Raw genomic sequence first — 15,951 nt, 5'->3', positions numbered from 1 at the left:
ATGAATTACATTCCATCATGTATGGATACTACATTTTCTTTATTCATTAATCTTTTGTTTTGTTTTGTTTTGTTTTTGGGGTCTGTTCCTGAGACCTGCACTCTGGGCTTGGGAGCTGTCCCTCAGCTCTTCAGCTCAAGGCTAGCGCTCTACCACTTGAGCCACGCCACTTCCAGCTTTTTTCTTTTTGCTTATGTGGTGCTGGGGAATCGAACCCAGGGCATCAGGCATGCAAGGCAAGCGCTCTACCACTGAGCCACCTTCCCAGCCCAATATTCATTAATCTTATAACGCACAGTGGGGGTTAATTCCAATCTTGGTGATTTCAAATAGTGCTGCAGTAAATGTGTGAGTGTAGATGTCATTTTGATCTAGGAATTCCAATTCATCTGATATATGTCCAGTATCAGGGATGTCAGCTGTCGTGAGGGTGCTGGTCGTTCACTCCTGCAGTCTGAGCTACTCAGGAGCCTGAGATCTGGAAATCATGGTTGGAAACCAGCCTAGGCAGAAAAGTCTGTGAGACTTCTATTAACCTGGAAAAAGTTGGAAGTGGAGGTGTGGCTCAAATGGTGGAGCCTTGAGTAGAAAAAGCTCTAGGCACCGAGTTCAAGCCCAAGTACTAGCATGCACTCATACACACACACACACACACACACACACACACACACACACATCCCTCTGAAAAGTGAGAGAAAGGTAGAGAAAGGACGAAAGAACCAGGAAGAAGGAAGCTATAGTCTTTCTATAACATATAACCGTAGGAGATTTCTATAGCATATAACCTTGTGTCTCTATGTCTCTTCCTTATAGTGATGGCTAAAAATCAAACCTAGGATTTTGCATATGTGGAATGATCACTTTAAGCCTGAGCTTGACTCCAGTCTCCATCATTTCTCCAGAGTGAGGCACTATGTCTTACCTACAGTTAGAGGGCAGGAAAGTAAGCCCCATCTTTTTAAAGGGAGGAGAAAAATATTTATGCCATCACCCTGCATCACTGCATGGCATGCTATTGTGTATCTCTGTGTTCAGTGATGGTAATTTGAAATCATCCTTGGGATTGTTCACACTGTAAACCAGCAAGCTCTCTGAATGAAGGCCCCTCTCCTTTTTTTTTTTTTTTAAATCACCAGAGAACTGTTAGCTATCTACCAACATTCATGCAATTGTTGGATATGGGTCGATGTGTTCGCTGTGTTTGGGGGTAGAGTTAGTTTCTGGATTGATGATTATGGAGGTAAATCTGACAGAGTTTGTGGGAACTTACATATGTCTTTAGAAAGGTCCAGAAGTGATGTTAAAAAGAAGAAACCATCTCTTCAATTTCTTTCATGTGCACGTAGTTTAGTTTAAAGTGGGGCCTGTGTACTGGGTTTAACCACGGATACACAAACACAGCAGACTACAAGATCTTTATCCAGCAATCAAAATGGATAACTGCATAATTGTCTGTGAAGCCACAAGCAAGTAATACATGCTCTAGTAAAGTGGGGACAGTTTGGTCTACACCTAAAATAGCCCAGCAATGGGAAGACTAAGTTTGAGTCAAGTTCCTTTGATCCGAGGCCCTGTGTGTATGAGCAAGCACTGCCACCCAGCACGTGTAGGAATTTATTCCAAAAAAAGGAAAATTTCCAGCATCCTAGCATTTTAGATTTGAAAGAGATGGGTCATTACTTCTCACAAGTATCTTTGAGAACCAAATATTAAAAAAATCACAAATGGCCAATTTTCTTGTTAACCCCTAGAATCTTGTTAATACCAGAAACTCACTTTAGATCTGATGAATTGTTGACGTGTGAAAAGCCTACACATTTTATAAATTTCCCAAAGGATTCTGTTCCTTCCAAGTGCAACAGAGAGAGAATTAAGAGAATAAATTAGAGGATGAATAATTTAATCTAGAATTTGTATTTTATAGGTTAGGGAAACAAACATTTAAGATCGAGTTCCTTTTACATGCCCTCCTCCCTCTTTCTCTCTGTCTTTGGTCAGTTGTGGAGCTTGAACTCAGGGCCTGTGAGCTATCCCTGAGCTTTTTTGCTCAAGGCTAGCACTCTGCAACTTTGAGCAACAGTGCCACTTTGGCCTTTTGGGGGTAGTTTCTTGTAGATAAGAGTCTCCCGGATTTTCCTGTCTGGGCTGGTTTCAAACTGCTGTCCTCAGATCTCAGCCTCCTGAGTAGCTAGGATAACAGACACTAGCCACTCACTCCTGGTTCATTAATTTTTTAAATTAAAACTTGGGTTTTAATCTTACCTATTAAAAATGGTGGTTAAAAAAAACAGAAATGAAGTAAACCCTGCAATCCATAAAATTGATATTTTGAAGAAAAAAGATAAGAAAAATTAAAGCCCTGGTTTAAGGAGACACACAGCTCAGGCCCAACAGAGAATTTTAGTGGAAGTATGGGGTGTGTGTGTGTGTGTGTGTGTGTGTGTGTGTGTGTGTGTGTGTGTGTGTGTGTGTGTGTGTGTGTGTGTGTGTGTAGTTACTCCTCAGCGCACCCCACCCAGCCACAAATGAGTGTGGTTGCTTCAAATGGCCAGCATGCAAATCTTAAACTTGCACTTTTGAAGTCATTGGTTTTAGCTACTCTATTTTCTTCCCTTTGGTTTCCAAGCTTGCACAAGGGGGTATGATTTTAGAAGTGTAATTATAACTCTGGTTTCAAACTTGCAGACCAAACAGATCAGAGGCAGGTCAGAGAAGAAAAAATATGAGCTAGAGTTGGTTCTTCCTGCATGAACAAGGAGCAAAGCGCAGCTGGGTACAAAGCAGAAGCTTTAGGCTGATCTGAGGAATGTAGACAGACTTGAAGCTCGGCCCTTCAGTAGTACTTACCAACCACGTCCTGATTTACTTATTACTTTCTTGAGATGGGGTCCATTCCCCAGTCTAAACTGACCTTGAACTTGGGTAGCCTTCCCTGCAAACCTCCTGAGTGCTGGGATTACAGTCATGTTCCACCACACTTGGTTTCATGTTCCTATTTTTTGATTCAATAACATCATTTACATAAGCATTTTTATTCAATGAAAGTGCACTATGAGACAGGTGGGAAAGGAGAAAGCTTAAGGAAAAAAAATGTCTAAAGAACATGAAAAATTACCAAGGTGCTGCCCAATTTTTCTTCTTGGTTGCAATACCCAGTGGGTTACTATTTACTTACGCACGTGCTGCTCTTCACCTTTCTAGCGTAACAGCTGCTCCAGATGTTACTCCAAGTTTTATCTATATCTATATCCTGCCTAAGGCTGAACATTGAAAGTTGTAAATACTTTTTATGTATTTACAATAGCACTGTGAGAGGAATGTGAGAGGACTCTGTAAGATTTAATCTTAACATAATAAATAAATCCTTGGTGCAACGCGCCAGAGGAGCTGTGTAATTCTCCCAGGTGAAGAAGGTTCCTGTCGACACTGCCAGTCTTATGTCACTCCCCCCTCCCCCCTCCCCCCCTTGCCCCAGGTCCAGTAATGGTATAAATACAATAAGACAGCATTTGTGTTCCATCTCTAAATCAAAGCTCACAAGCTTCTGATTTCTAGCCAGACCTTAATGCAAAGGAACCCCAAGCCTCGGGTGTGTGTTTGGGCTAGGGATGTGTGTGTGTGTGTGTGTGTGTGTGTGTGTGTGTGTGTGTGAGAGAGAGAGAGAGAGAGAGAGAGAGCATCGCTGCAAAATTTCCTTTCTGCTGGCTTGTTTTCCCATTTCTAGAACATTCTCCACTTCTTGGTCGCCTCCAGATGCAATCCCCGGTGGCCTCGGATCAGATGTTACTTTAAAAGGCTCCACCAGCCAAGGATTTACTCATCCAGCGGGTTATTTTTGTGCGCCCGCGGTGTCACGGGTCAGGGTTCCTGTGCCCGATAGCCTGGTTCCGGAGCCCCGGGACCCGAGCTGTCCGTGTCACCTGCATCGCCGCCCGGGATCGGAGCCCGCCGCCGCCCGCGCCCCCTCTCTCCCCCGCGCGCCCGCCCCGCCGCCCGCCCCCCTCGCGCCGTGGTTGGTGCGGCCGCTGCCCGGGCGGGGCGGCGCGTGGAGCCGCGCGCACAGCCGCTGCGCCCCGGCTGGGTCCTGAGCGCGGCCCCCGCGCGCCGCTGACATCCATTCCGCCGGGGACGCCGAGGCGAGCGGAGGCCGCTGCGCAGCCCGGAGCCCCGGGGAAGGACAAAAAGAGGCCCGGCGGTCGCGGGGAGGCCCGGACGCGGCGATGGGCGCGCGCGGAGGCCGGGCGCTGCTGGCGCTGTGCGCGGCCCTGGCGGCCTGCGGGTGGCTGGTCGGGGCCGCGGCCCAGGAGCCCGGGGCGGCGGCGGCGGCGGGCGCGCGGCGGCGCCGCCGGCTGCAGAAGGAGGACGGCCTCTCGTTCGAGTACCACCGCTACCCCGAGCTGCGCGAGGCGCTCGTGGCCGTGTGGCTGCAGTGCACCGCCGTCAGCCGCATCTACACGGTGGGGCGCAGCTTCGAGGGCCGCGAGCTCCTGGTCCTCGAGCTGTCCGACCACCCCGGGGTCCACGAGCCTGGTAAGGGCGCCGCCACCCCTCGCCATCCTGCGCCCCCCGCCCCTGCCCTCCCTCCCTGCCCTCCCCTCTCTATCCTCCCGTCCGATCCCTGCCCACCCTTCCCTCCCCGTCCCTCCGGTCCGATCACCCCCTACCGGGTTTCCCCTGCCCTCCCCTCTCCATCTCTCGGGTCCTACCACTCCCTCCCCATCCCTCCCCTCCGATCACCCCCCTACCCGTTCCCCAGCCCTCCCTCCCCAACCCTCCCCTCCGATCACTCCCCTTCTCTCCCCTCCCTTCCCCATCCCCACAGCCTGGAAGCGCCACGGAGGGGGCGCAGTGTTGGGGCCGGTGTGTGTGTGTGTGTGTGCGTGTGCGTGCAAGGGGCGTCGGGTAGCAGGGGAAAGGGGGCCGGAAAAGGGGGAGACCTCAACCTAGCGCGTGCCCCCTGCCCACCCCAGCCCCCGCGCCGCCCTTGGGAGGGGTGGCGCCGGGCCCGAGGGGAGCCCGGGAAGGCGGGGGCGCGCACGGGCGCTGCAGCGTCCCGCACCGGTGTGTGTGTGCGCGCGCGCGTGTGACAGGGGCGGGGGGGGGGGCGGTCGGCCTTCCCTGCAGACGGGCGAGATGCGGTGCGGCAGGAAACCAAGGAGGCACATTCAGCATTCTTTCTAGAACCCACCTCTACCTGTGCGCGCGCGCGTGCATGTGTGTGTATGTGTGTGTGTGTGTGTGTGTGTGTGTGTGTGTGTGTGTGTGTCCGCGCGCGCGCATGCGCGTGCCAGGCAGGCCATTGGTGTGGATGGTTGGGAATCCGGAGGGCGCTGCGGGCCGGGCCGGCCGCCTCCTCCCCGCATCCCCCCCCCACCCGCGTTCCCACGCTGAAACCGCACGCGGGCCTCCCAAGGAAAAGGGTTCCCCCATGTATTTCGGGATGGCCTGGTTTGATGCCAAACGATGTTCCCACAAGCCCATCTTCCTTCTTCCCGGTCTAGCACGGACGTGAGTGGGTTCATAAGCACTAATGAGGAGATTCTGTCAGGTGTGCTTAGGGCCTTTGTTGGGGGTGGTGGGGGTCCAGGGGCGATGGTTCCGATCTTTGTAAAGGACAGGCCTGATAAAGGTAAAGCATCTGCTAACCGTTATTTTGGGTAGAAATATCAGCACCCAATGCCCAGTTGTTTCAAGGCAAAGAAAGCAAGAAAAATAAGCTGGAAGTTTTCCATGTAAGGCTAGAATAATAGCTCTTCTTACGTGTCTTTTCTCTGTTTACTTTCTTGTTTTCCTTGTGCTGAGAATGGAATCCAGGCTATGTCAAGACAGGCCAGCTGCTGCTACCCAGTCATGTCCTCAGATACCAGATGTGTGTGCACACGTGCTTGTACTGAGACTTGAACTCAGGGCTACTAGCTCCCAGCTGGTGCCTTACCTCTTGAACCATGCCTCCAGTTCTAGCTTTTGCAGATTAATTGGAAGCGAGAGTCTCCTGGATTTGTCTGCCCATTTTGGCATCAATCCATGATCCTCAGATCTCAGTCTCCTGAGTAAGCTGGAATTACAGGAGTAATTATGGAACAAGGTTTTGAGAATGAAACCACGGAGCCTTTGGTTTGAGAATGTGACATGGAGAGGTCAACAAGGTTTGTGGATCTCTCATAGACTGCTGGCTAGCTCTCTGCAGTTGGGTGCCTGAAGCACTCAGTAGAGATAGGGTACCAGCAGGCCTAGATATACATTATAGAAAAAGGTTCAACAGATATTATGGGGAAAATGGATCCGTTAATAACTGGGCAACACAGTAACAATAAATATTTTAAAAAATGTTTATATGCATACATTTAATCCATATTACAAAGATAAACCCAGAAATGACAACATGTACTTTACAATTCCTTAATAAATAAGGCAGTTTGAGGTTCAGGTATTGCTAATAGAGACTATATTTTAGAAAGGAAAATATACTCATAAGAACCAACACTACAAAAACTGCTTAGTTCATTTTCCCCCTCCAGCAGCTTTCATGAGCAGATAGGGAAGCTAGATGCCTTCAGACTGCTAGTAAATGTAGAGGTATGATTAGTATGTAAGTTTGATAGTACTTGTGCAAATTAATGTTAGGCAGGTGCTCCACTGCTATCCCAGCCCCTGATGAACTAACTTTATAGAAAGTTTTGGAAAAAAAGCTAATTTCCAAGGATTCTGTTAGAATAGAAAGCCTCTAATGTAATGATCTTTCCTTGAGTGCTAAGCCACAAGGAAGATGTCTTGGTTAGATTAGCGCTTTATAGATGGGTGTTGATACCCTACCTCTTTCTGATCTGAAAGAAGTGGGTTTTTTTCCTACAAGTTTGTTGTTTGGAACAAACTTGTCTCTTGAAAATGATTCTCCTCAGATATTCAACATTTGAGTTCATCAACAAAGGAAAGGAAATCTCAAATTAATTTGTGAGGAATAGATATTCTGTGATGGTACCGTAAGAATCAACTTGATTCTTTACTAGCTGAAATAGAGAAAAGAAACCTCTACTAATTTATGGCTAAGTGAGGGAGTGCAAATTCCTAAACCATTAACAAGAGTCAAGATTCATTTGTTGAAAACCTGAATTCTTTTATGTCTAGCTCAGAATTGCATTGGGAAGGACATCAGAATTAAGATGAAATGTTATCTTAAACCCATTCTTTAGAGCATGGATTTTTCTCTGGAATGATTATTTTGGACCTATTCCTCACAAATCTGTAAAAATTGCAAGTGTATGAATGCCAGTAAGCATTTGCCAAACACTGTGACTACATGTGAGATACTGCTGCTTAAGGTTTCTGTCCAACTTGGCAAAAAGAGATATGGCAGCTAGATTATTTGTCTGATGCAGGTTCCTAACAGATTAGTACATATTAGAATAGACTGGTTACACCCAGATAGCATCTTTCTGTTGGTGAGGGTGGATGGTAGCTTCTGGAGAAGAAACTAGATCAAACCACACATGGTCAAGAGCTAATTTTAGACTGAAGGAGTCAACACAGCATTGGACAAAAGGTATGCTTTTCTTTGACTAGTGATTGCCTGATGGAAGAGATGAGAGAGGCAACCGGCCTCTAACATTGGCTCCTGAGGAGGGTCAGCAACACCTTCAATGGTTTACATAAGGGACGGAGTCCTGATTTTCATGTTCACTTCCTTTGAGAAATACATTAGGAAACACTCAGCTGTTCCACAAAGGATGACATTTTAATCCAGTTTACCCCAAAGTATATTCAACAGAATGTTGATTTAGCATGGTTTGATAGATATTAGGAAACCAAGGGTCCACAGGCTAATATCTTGCAAAGTTGACCAGACTCATTGTTAAGCTAATATCCCCTTCAAGTCTCCTAAGTTAGGTATGCCTAGTATGGATTGTCCAATCTTCTTTCATGGGGCCATTCCTTCCTTTAATGAAATAGCTTTTTCTCTCTCTTGGAACTCCTTTCTGGAGAAATCTAGCAGTAGCCAATTGTTCACTTTTTATCATATTCTTTCAGGATTCATTTGGCAATTTCCTTGCAGAGATCCTCCTACAGAAAGTTTATGGGCGGGGGAAAATGTCCCCTTTACTTTTTTGTTGCCTATAAACAACTAGCTTAGTGATAGGTAATGTATGGTATATGATATGTTTAATGAAATGAGAGTGTGATTTTGCAACAATGAGGCACAGCAGAAATAACTGTGATCAGACAGATTGCAATAGGAGACCAGAGCATCCCAGCCCTTCCGTTGGTTGGGATTCATGCTCTGGACATCTCTTTACCTCTTCCCCATCTGTGAATGGAAATGACTTTCAATACAGGTCTCTCCCAGGGATGCTGTGTATAGAAAAGAATTTCATGGAGTTGTGTGTGTCCAGTTGCTATGAAGACAGGTCAGTGTACAGCCACTTCAGTTGCTGTGGTGAGAGGTGTTTTGATGGCTTTGCATTCACGTAGAGCAGTGTGTGTGTGTGTGTGTGTATGTGTGTGTGTGTGTGTGTGTGTGTGTTGGGAGGAGGGCTTGGCCCATCTTCATAGGAGATCTGCAGTCCTCTTCTAGGACCGCTCAGGCCTCTGAGACAGCTCTGAAGAGTATTTCTCCATCTCTACAAGTGATTGTCTTTCATTGATTTAAAAGATGTGGGACATTCCTGCTTTTCTTCAGTTTGACATTATATGTTATTTCACTCCATGGGAGTGAAACGTTTAGCACTATTTGAGAATATCTTTTTTTTTGGGGGGGGGGGTGTCTGGTCACGGGCCTGAACTCTGGGCCTGGGTGCTGTCCCTCAGCTCTTCAGCTCATGGCTAGCGCTCTACCACTTGAGCCACAGCGCCACTTCCGGCTTTTTTCTTTTTGCTTATGTGGTGCTGAGGAATAGAACCCAGGGCCTCAGGCATGCAAGGCAAGCGCTCTACCACTGAGCCACCTTCCCAGCCCCTATTTGAGAATATCTTCATGGCTTGTTCTTTCAGGTGACTAAATGAATCTAGGTCAAAGCCAACATTGCTCTTGGCAATGTGACTTGTTTTCCTAAAGAATTTATGATGAAATTGCTTAGATTCTTGCTAAGTTTTCTTTTAGTCTTGGCAGAAGTAAAAATCTTGGAAACCCCTCCCTCTACCTGCCTGCCTGACCTTTTTTCTCTCCTTTAGTTCCTCCCTTTCTCCTTTCCCCTCCCTCCTTCCTTCTTTTCTTTTCCTTTCTGCTCCCTCTCTCCTCTTCTTCTTCCTTTCCCTTCCTCTCCCTTCCCTTCCTTCTCTCACTTCTCTTTCTTCCCTCCTTCATTCCCTCTTTCCTTTCTCCCTTGCTCCTTTCTTCCATTTTCCCTCCCTCCTTCCCCCTTCCCCTTCCTACCTCTCCTCTCCTCCCTTCTTCCCTTCCTCCCTCCTTCCCTTCCTTCCTTCTTGCTGTGGATGGAGTCTAGGGTCTTGGGCATGCTTAGATAAGAATCCCATCATCAGCCTTTGGTATTATATAGCTCACACTGGATTTGAACTTGCCGTGTAGCCCAGATTGGCTCCCAGTTTGAGATTACAGAATCAGGCATGCCCCTGTATGAAAATGGCTGCCACCATCTGAGAAAGGATGCTATTTTTCTTGCTTGCTTTGGATTTCCCAATCATACCCTTGAAAGAGCAAACATAAAGATAATACCTATAAGCAGAACTGGTAGAAATGTGAGAGGCCCCTTTTTGTGTTTCAGGTGCTGCGTTGGGTGGATGCCTGGCATGAAGAGAACATTGGTCCTAGTGCAATAGTTTCATTTGCCCCAAATCGTCACATTGTTCAGTGCAGACTTTCTTTTTGAAGTTTTCTGGAGGAAAGTCATGGCGGCAACACTGTAAGTGCCAGCCTAGTTCTCTGTCAGCAGGATGGGAATAAAGTCCACATACCTGTAGAAACCGCATTCACTTGGCAAAATGGATAGGACCCTCACAGAGCTCACACAAAGAGAAGGTAGCTTGTTAAACTCAGTTTTTAAAAAGTCAAACTTATTTTTTGAAGAATGCCCCTGAACTATAGATAGATGATATTGTATTGGTATATAGTTAATAATGCTAGAAAGTTATATATATATATATATATATAGAGAGAGAGAGAGAGAGAGAGAGAATACACACACACACACACACACACACACACACACACACACACACACACACACACACACACACACACACACACACACACACACACACACACACTGAAATACCGTGTACATATGAAGACTTTGTTTAGGTTTTGATGATGGCAAGATGATTGTGAATGCAGAAGACATCTTTTTTTTCTTTTTTTGCTGGTCCTGGGACTTGAACTCACTATTATTGAACTTTTGTGCTTCAAGGAAGGTTTGGAGAGACTATTGAATACTAACTAATGTGGCCCCAGATTTTCTTTTCTTTCTCCTTTTGGCTGCATCCTTTGCTGTGGGTATTAAGAAAGAAAAGTGGTCTGAATGGTCATTGGGAGGTTTTATTTTTTGTCTGATAAACTTGGTTCAAAACCCACTGGATGTGTGCACATACATTTCCCATCAAGCATTTTTCCTAGCCCTCTCTGTAGATATTCTCCAGTTTGGTCTTGAGCTAATAGCATTTCTGTATCTATCCCCCACAGAGATTTAGATGACATTTATCTTTATAGGAACTCGATGCAGGTAGTTTGATTTTGTGGAAGAAAACTGAGGGGCTGGGAATAGGATCCAGTGGCCGCATGTCAGCCAGGCAGGGCAGGTTCAATCCCCAGCGGTGCAGAACAAAGAAAGCACAAGGAACACACAGTTTCCTTCCTTTTCAAAGATCTTGTCACAAAAATCCTCAGAAATGATAGTTTAGTAAGCATTTTAAGAGTAGTTACACCCTAGGGAAGACAGATAATATATTTGTTTTTCCAAGGGCTTACTTTTTAACAAGTTGAATGGAGTTGAGGCAGGAACACTGAGTCTTACAATCAGACTTTGGCTAAGTCTATACGATCTTTATCAAGCAGGGACAGAATGTTACCAGCTCCATAAACCATCCTAGTGACTTCTGTGCATCTCCTTTGCACTCCTCCATTTACTTCTGACAGAAATCAGAGTTGTGAAAGGAGGCTTCAGACTTGTGCTTGTTAACTGAGTCACAAGATCATTGCTTGTGCTGGGGTTTCCTTCTCTCTGGAGACTCCTTTTCTCTCCCCTTTCTTAGCCCAACATACCAAAAGTAGAAGAAGGTTGGGCTGACTTGTAGTTATTTATAAACTAAATTTTCTGTATTTATCTAGTAAATAAACATTAGAATGCTACTAAAATAATAAATGGGTGAGCTCACACATTTAATATAAATGATTTAAACTTAGGACAGTATGTGTGTATGTATGGGAGGTGGTGGTTATGTGGTACTGGGGACCAAACCCATGGATTTGCACATTCAAGGTAAGTGCTCTACCACTAAGCTACATCCTCAAGGCCTTAGTTTGTTTGAAACAACTTCATTATGTACTGCAGGCTTGTCTTGATCTTTTAGGCTCCTTCTGCATCTGCCTGAGTGCTAAGATTACAGGCATCTGCTACCATGCCTAGGTGGAAATGTTTTAAAGTAATGTAATCAATTGAATCGCATATTTCCATTTACAGTGAGTATAGAATCTACTAGGTTTGTAAGTAGATTAAGATTGGTGAATGAGACTTAACTGCTCCAAGAACAATTAGGATTTTGAATTTAAAATTTGTAACCTCAGGAAGTAGCGCCGTAGCTCAAGTGGTAGAGCGCTCGCCTTGAGTTGAAGAGCTGAGGGACAACGCCCAGGCCCAGAGTCAAGCCCCACGACCGACAAAAAAAAAAAAAAATTTGTAACCTCAGTAAGATGAATATTGATTTTTTAAAATCAAAATAAGTTACATCTTTCTGTGAATCATATAAGTCATGCCATGGGGCATACATGTAACACTAGTTTCTGCATGTAATAGCCAACTACTTTTTTTTTCTTAAATTGGGAGGGAGAAGTCATTTTCTTTCGAGAGAATTTTTGCTGCTGCTTTTTTTTTTTTTTTTTTTTTGTAGGTCATGGGTCCTGAACTCTGGGCCTGGGCGCTGTCCCTCAGCTCTTCAGCTCAAGGCTAGCACCCTACCACTTGAGCCACAGTGCCACTTCTGGCTTTTTCTGCTTGTGTGGTGCTGAGGTATCGAACCCAGGGCCTCAATCCCCAGCTCCTGCTGCTTCTTTTTTTAAAATAAGAAATGACTTTTTAAAATCTTTAAGTACAAAGGGGTTTCAGTTCTGCACATCAGTTTGTGAGTGTAATGCCTTTTGATCAGTGTCACCATTCATCATTCTCACCAACTCTCCCAACCCCACTGATCCCCTCCATCTTCCTGGTTCCAGGGTCACACGTGTTCACTGAGCATTGTGACTGTTCTCCCACACTTACCCTCTGCTTTTGTCTCTCCCCCTCTTCGTGAGCTCCCCGCTCCCCGCACGCCTCAATACCAGCTTCCTGGTTTTCATTTTGTTAGATTTTAAGTTAGTTGTTAGTTATATTGTAAGGAAGATGCACTGCTGGAATTCTCCCCTGCATTTACCATATTTTGCTACATCTTGTTTGCAAGTGCATGATCTGTTAAAAAAAAAACTTTGGAAGTGTTGAACATGTGCAAAATACCTGACAAAATGCCTCCTGCTGTGTGCTAATGTCAAGAAAGAGTGCACAAGCCTTCCCAGATTAGCTTTCTTCATATTAGAATAGTCTCTGAGTTCCATGTTGCTTGTAAAGTTCTTTTCAGAGTAACACAATGGATCTTCAGTTCCAGTGTTCCACTGTCCAGCCAAGCATCTGGATTAATAGAGATCAATATTTTCACCAGTTATTTTCAGTGTCACTGTATATCTCAAACTCACTACAGTTTCTAATTTGCTATCTACTGAGAAGTACGGACTGAGCTAGAGATATTAAGAGCTTGTATAAATTTACTCACTCACATCTGCATTGGTAGATTGTGGGCTGAGGACAGCTGTAGGCTTTGCTCTAGCAGTTAAATCCATAAACTATGTGATGGTGTTTTTGTGTTTTTGTTTGATGCTGGTCCTGGGGCCTAGGTGCTGTCCCTGAGCACTTTACCACTTGAGCCATAGCTCCACTTCTTAAATGAATGCATAGAAGGGTATTTTTCCTCAGCAAATCACTGGACAAATGTAATGAGTTTATGGACTCTATAAAGACAGTGTTGTAAGGAGAACATTCATTCCTCCAGCAACATTTGCAGCAGGCCAAACAGACTCTTATTTTATACCATGCCACATTTTCCATGAGGTGTCAGTTTTTAGACCGGGGTAAAAATGTTTTATTATCACAAGGCTCCACTCACAGCTTGCAGCTATAAATCACCCAAATGCGAGCAGATCACTAAGAAATAATAAAGACGTTCATTCACCAGACATTTTGAAATATTAGATAGAAATGCTCTCAAACCTGTTCCCATTTGAAAATTACATTCTTGGGTAGCAGGAGTAACTTAGCAAAGCACTGTCCCTTTCATTTCTTAATGTGTTCTTAATTTATAGCTCAAATGGGCTTAAGTAACTATAAGAGTGAAGTGCCTGCTGTAGGAGTGACACTCAGAATGGAACATATATTTCAAATGATAGCAACAAGTTTCTTTTTAGTAAGTAGTTAGTATGATGGTATTAAAATTTATTTTACAAGGACTTGAGAAAGGGGGAGAGAGATCGTCAAGGAAGGTCTTTCAGAAGGAAATGGAAATTAAGTAGTATTTCAAAGATGAAGGAAATCTTGAAAGTAGGACAGAGAACTTCATTCTTTGCTAGTTAAATTAGAGTAGTATTTGAAAGATGAAGGAAATCTTGAAACTAGGACAGAAAAACCCCATTCTTTGCTAGCTAAAGATCATTCATGCAGTAGGGCCTCTGGTGGCTCATGCCTGCAATTTTAGCTATTCAAGAGGCTGAGATTTGAGGATTATGGTTTTAAGCCAGCCCAAGCAGAGAAGTCCACAGGACTCTTATTTCCAGTGAACAACCAAAAAGCTGGAAGTGGAACTGCAGTCAAGTGCCAGCCTTGAGCAAAAAAGCTCAGGGACAGGCTCTGAAGTCAAGTCCCAGGACACTCCCCCCCACCCCCCCCCCCTTACACATGCATGCACGCGCACACACACACACACACACACAATTGTTCATTGCTTCTTGTGTATTTTTCTTCACCGTGTCCAGTGTAACTTCAGTACCTTTTGTACACAATAACTTCATTCCGTTAACACGAGAGTTTCATCTTGTTAGAAAAGATAGTTTTGGAGCCATTGTCTTTGGGATCCCCTCGGGATAATAAAGTTCTTTGGGATAAAATGTATTCCATATGTAAATTGATCAGTATTCTACAATTATGCAATTATAAGCATAGTATAGTAGGTGTATGGTATATTTTATTATAACAAAACAATTGATTACCAATGTTATTCCCTGGGTGACTACTATTCAACACTTTTTACTAAGTCCAGAAGTGAAGGATGTTAGATAGCTTTGCTTTAGTAGTTCAATATAGTTCAATTAGTACTGTGTTTTAACTATGCAATTAAAAAGTATGCTGGGGTTGGGCATAGGCCCAGATACTCTGAAGGCTGAGTCAGGAAGATTGGTCGAATCTATGAGTTCAAGTCCAGCCTGGGCAACAGGGCAAGACCCTGTCTCAAAACCAAACTAAACCAAAATGGAAGCTATAGTTCAAACAACATAGAAAAAAATGGCATAGATGAGCTCCTAAAGGAGAATTCAGCTGCAGCTGGGCTCCCTGAATTGGCATCTGTTCTAGAACATTCATTGAGCTGCGTTTCTCTAACACTTGAATAATGAGCATGTAGTTTGTCAGAGGGTTTTGGCAGTGAAATGTACTATGCAGAAATATTTAATACTTAACTAATTTTTTCCAATTACAGGTTTCTGATCAAGGTGAATTTATTTTGAATTACTCTTAATGTTGAGCTCAATCTTCATTAGCATCCCATAGAATTGTGAGCCATTAGAATTATAGATTTTTTTCCCCCCTAGCTGGAAGGGACACTCAGATGTTTACAGATGATTACACTGAGCTTCAGAGAGAGATTAAGCAATCTCTTCAAGGTTGTGAAGCCTGGAACTTATTTCCTGATGTACAGTTGAACTAAGAATGTATACAGATGGAGAACAAACACTGCTATTTCATTTCGTATGGTTGTGTCTGTTTGTGTGAACTTGCCTTGTAAGAGAGTTCGCTGGGCTGGAACTTACCCGTGTGTTTTCAATTCGCTGCCTGACCTGGGCACTGTAAATGGTTATGAGTGTGCTGAGCTGGATAGACAGGGGGAAGGAAAGGGGGAAGGGGAATGGAAATAAATCACTCCGGCATACTATAAACTCAGGCAGAAAATGGTATTTTTCTTGGCAGTAAAATCCACTCTCTAGGAAGAAACAAGCTTTTGTTGGAAGACTGCTCTGATGAAGTCTTCAGAGGGCTGGGCCTCTAGGGCGGAGGAATAAGTGAAATTAAATAAAAAGGAGAGGGACATGTTCAGTCAAAGAGAGAGAGAGAGAGGGAGAGAGACATTGAGAGAGAGAAAGGCAGTAGGGCAGAGAGTGGTGTGACAAGGGGAAGTTTTGGGGTTAACAGAGATGATGAAAATATCTGCTGGGTTCCATCATTTTTGTGAAACGGATGACTTTGGGAGATGGAACGAGATATCGAATCTTGTACCCTGCTAGAAACTGAGGTCCTAGTTTAGTGACAATACACTCCATATATTGTGTTTGGCCTGGCTTCCATCACCAGCACCAAAACAAAACGAAGCAACCAAAACCAAACAGGGAGACTAAAGGCTTCATCAAACCTAAAGATTATTCAAGGACGGGCTGGGAAGATGGCTCAGTGGTAGAGCGCTTGCCTTGCATGCCTGAGGCCCTGGGTTCGATTCCTC

The 15,951-nt window shown here is 44.7% G+C and overlaps 1 protein-coding gene across 1 annotated transcript in view; it reads left to right on the top strand.

Annotated features, from left to right (window-relative positions):
* Positions 1-4,073: 4,073 nt before the first annotated feature.
* The window catches only part of Cpe (carboxypeptidase E), a 71,274-nt gene continuing 59,396 nt past the window's right edge, over positions 4,074-15,951 (top strand). Inside the window, exon 1 of the mRNA XM_042700200.1 lies at positions 4,074-4,530. Within this exon, the coding sequence (XP_042556134.1) occupies positions 4,221-4,530 (310 nt within the window). The 5' untranslated portion in view covers positions 4,074-4,220. The remainder of the gene's footprint in view (positions 4,531-15,951) is intronic.

The sequence above is a fragment of the Dipodomys spectabilis genome, unplaced genomic scaffold (genome assembly GCF_019054845.1).
Source record: "Dipodomys spectabilis isolate Male_0828 unplaced genomic scaffold, ASM1905484v1 ptg000009l, whole genome shotgun sequence".
Classification (NCBI taxonomy): Eukaryota; Metazoa; Chordata; class Mammalia; order Rodentia; family Heteromyidae; genus Dipodomys; species Dipodomys spectabilis.
This window is presented reverse-complemented; position numbering and strand designations above follow the sequence as displayed.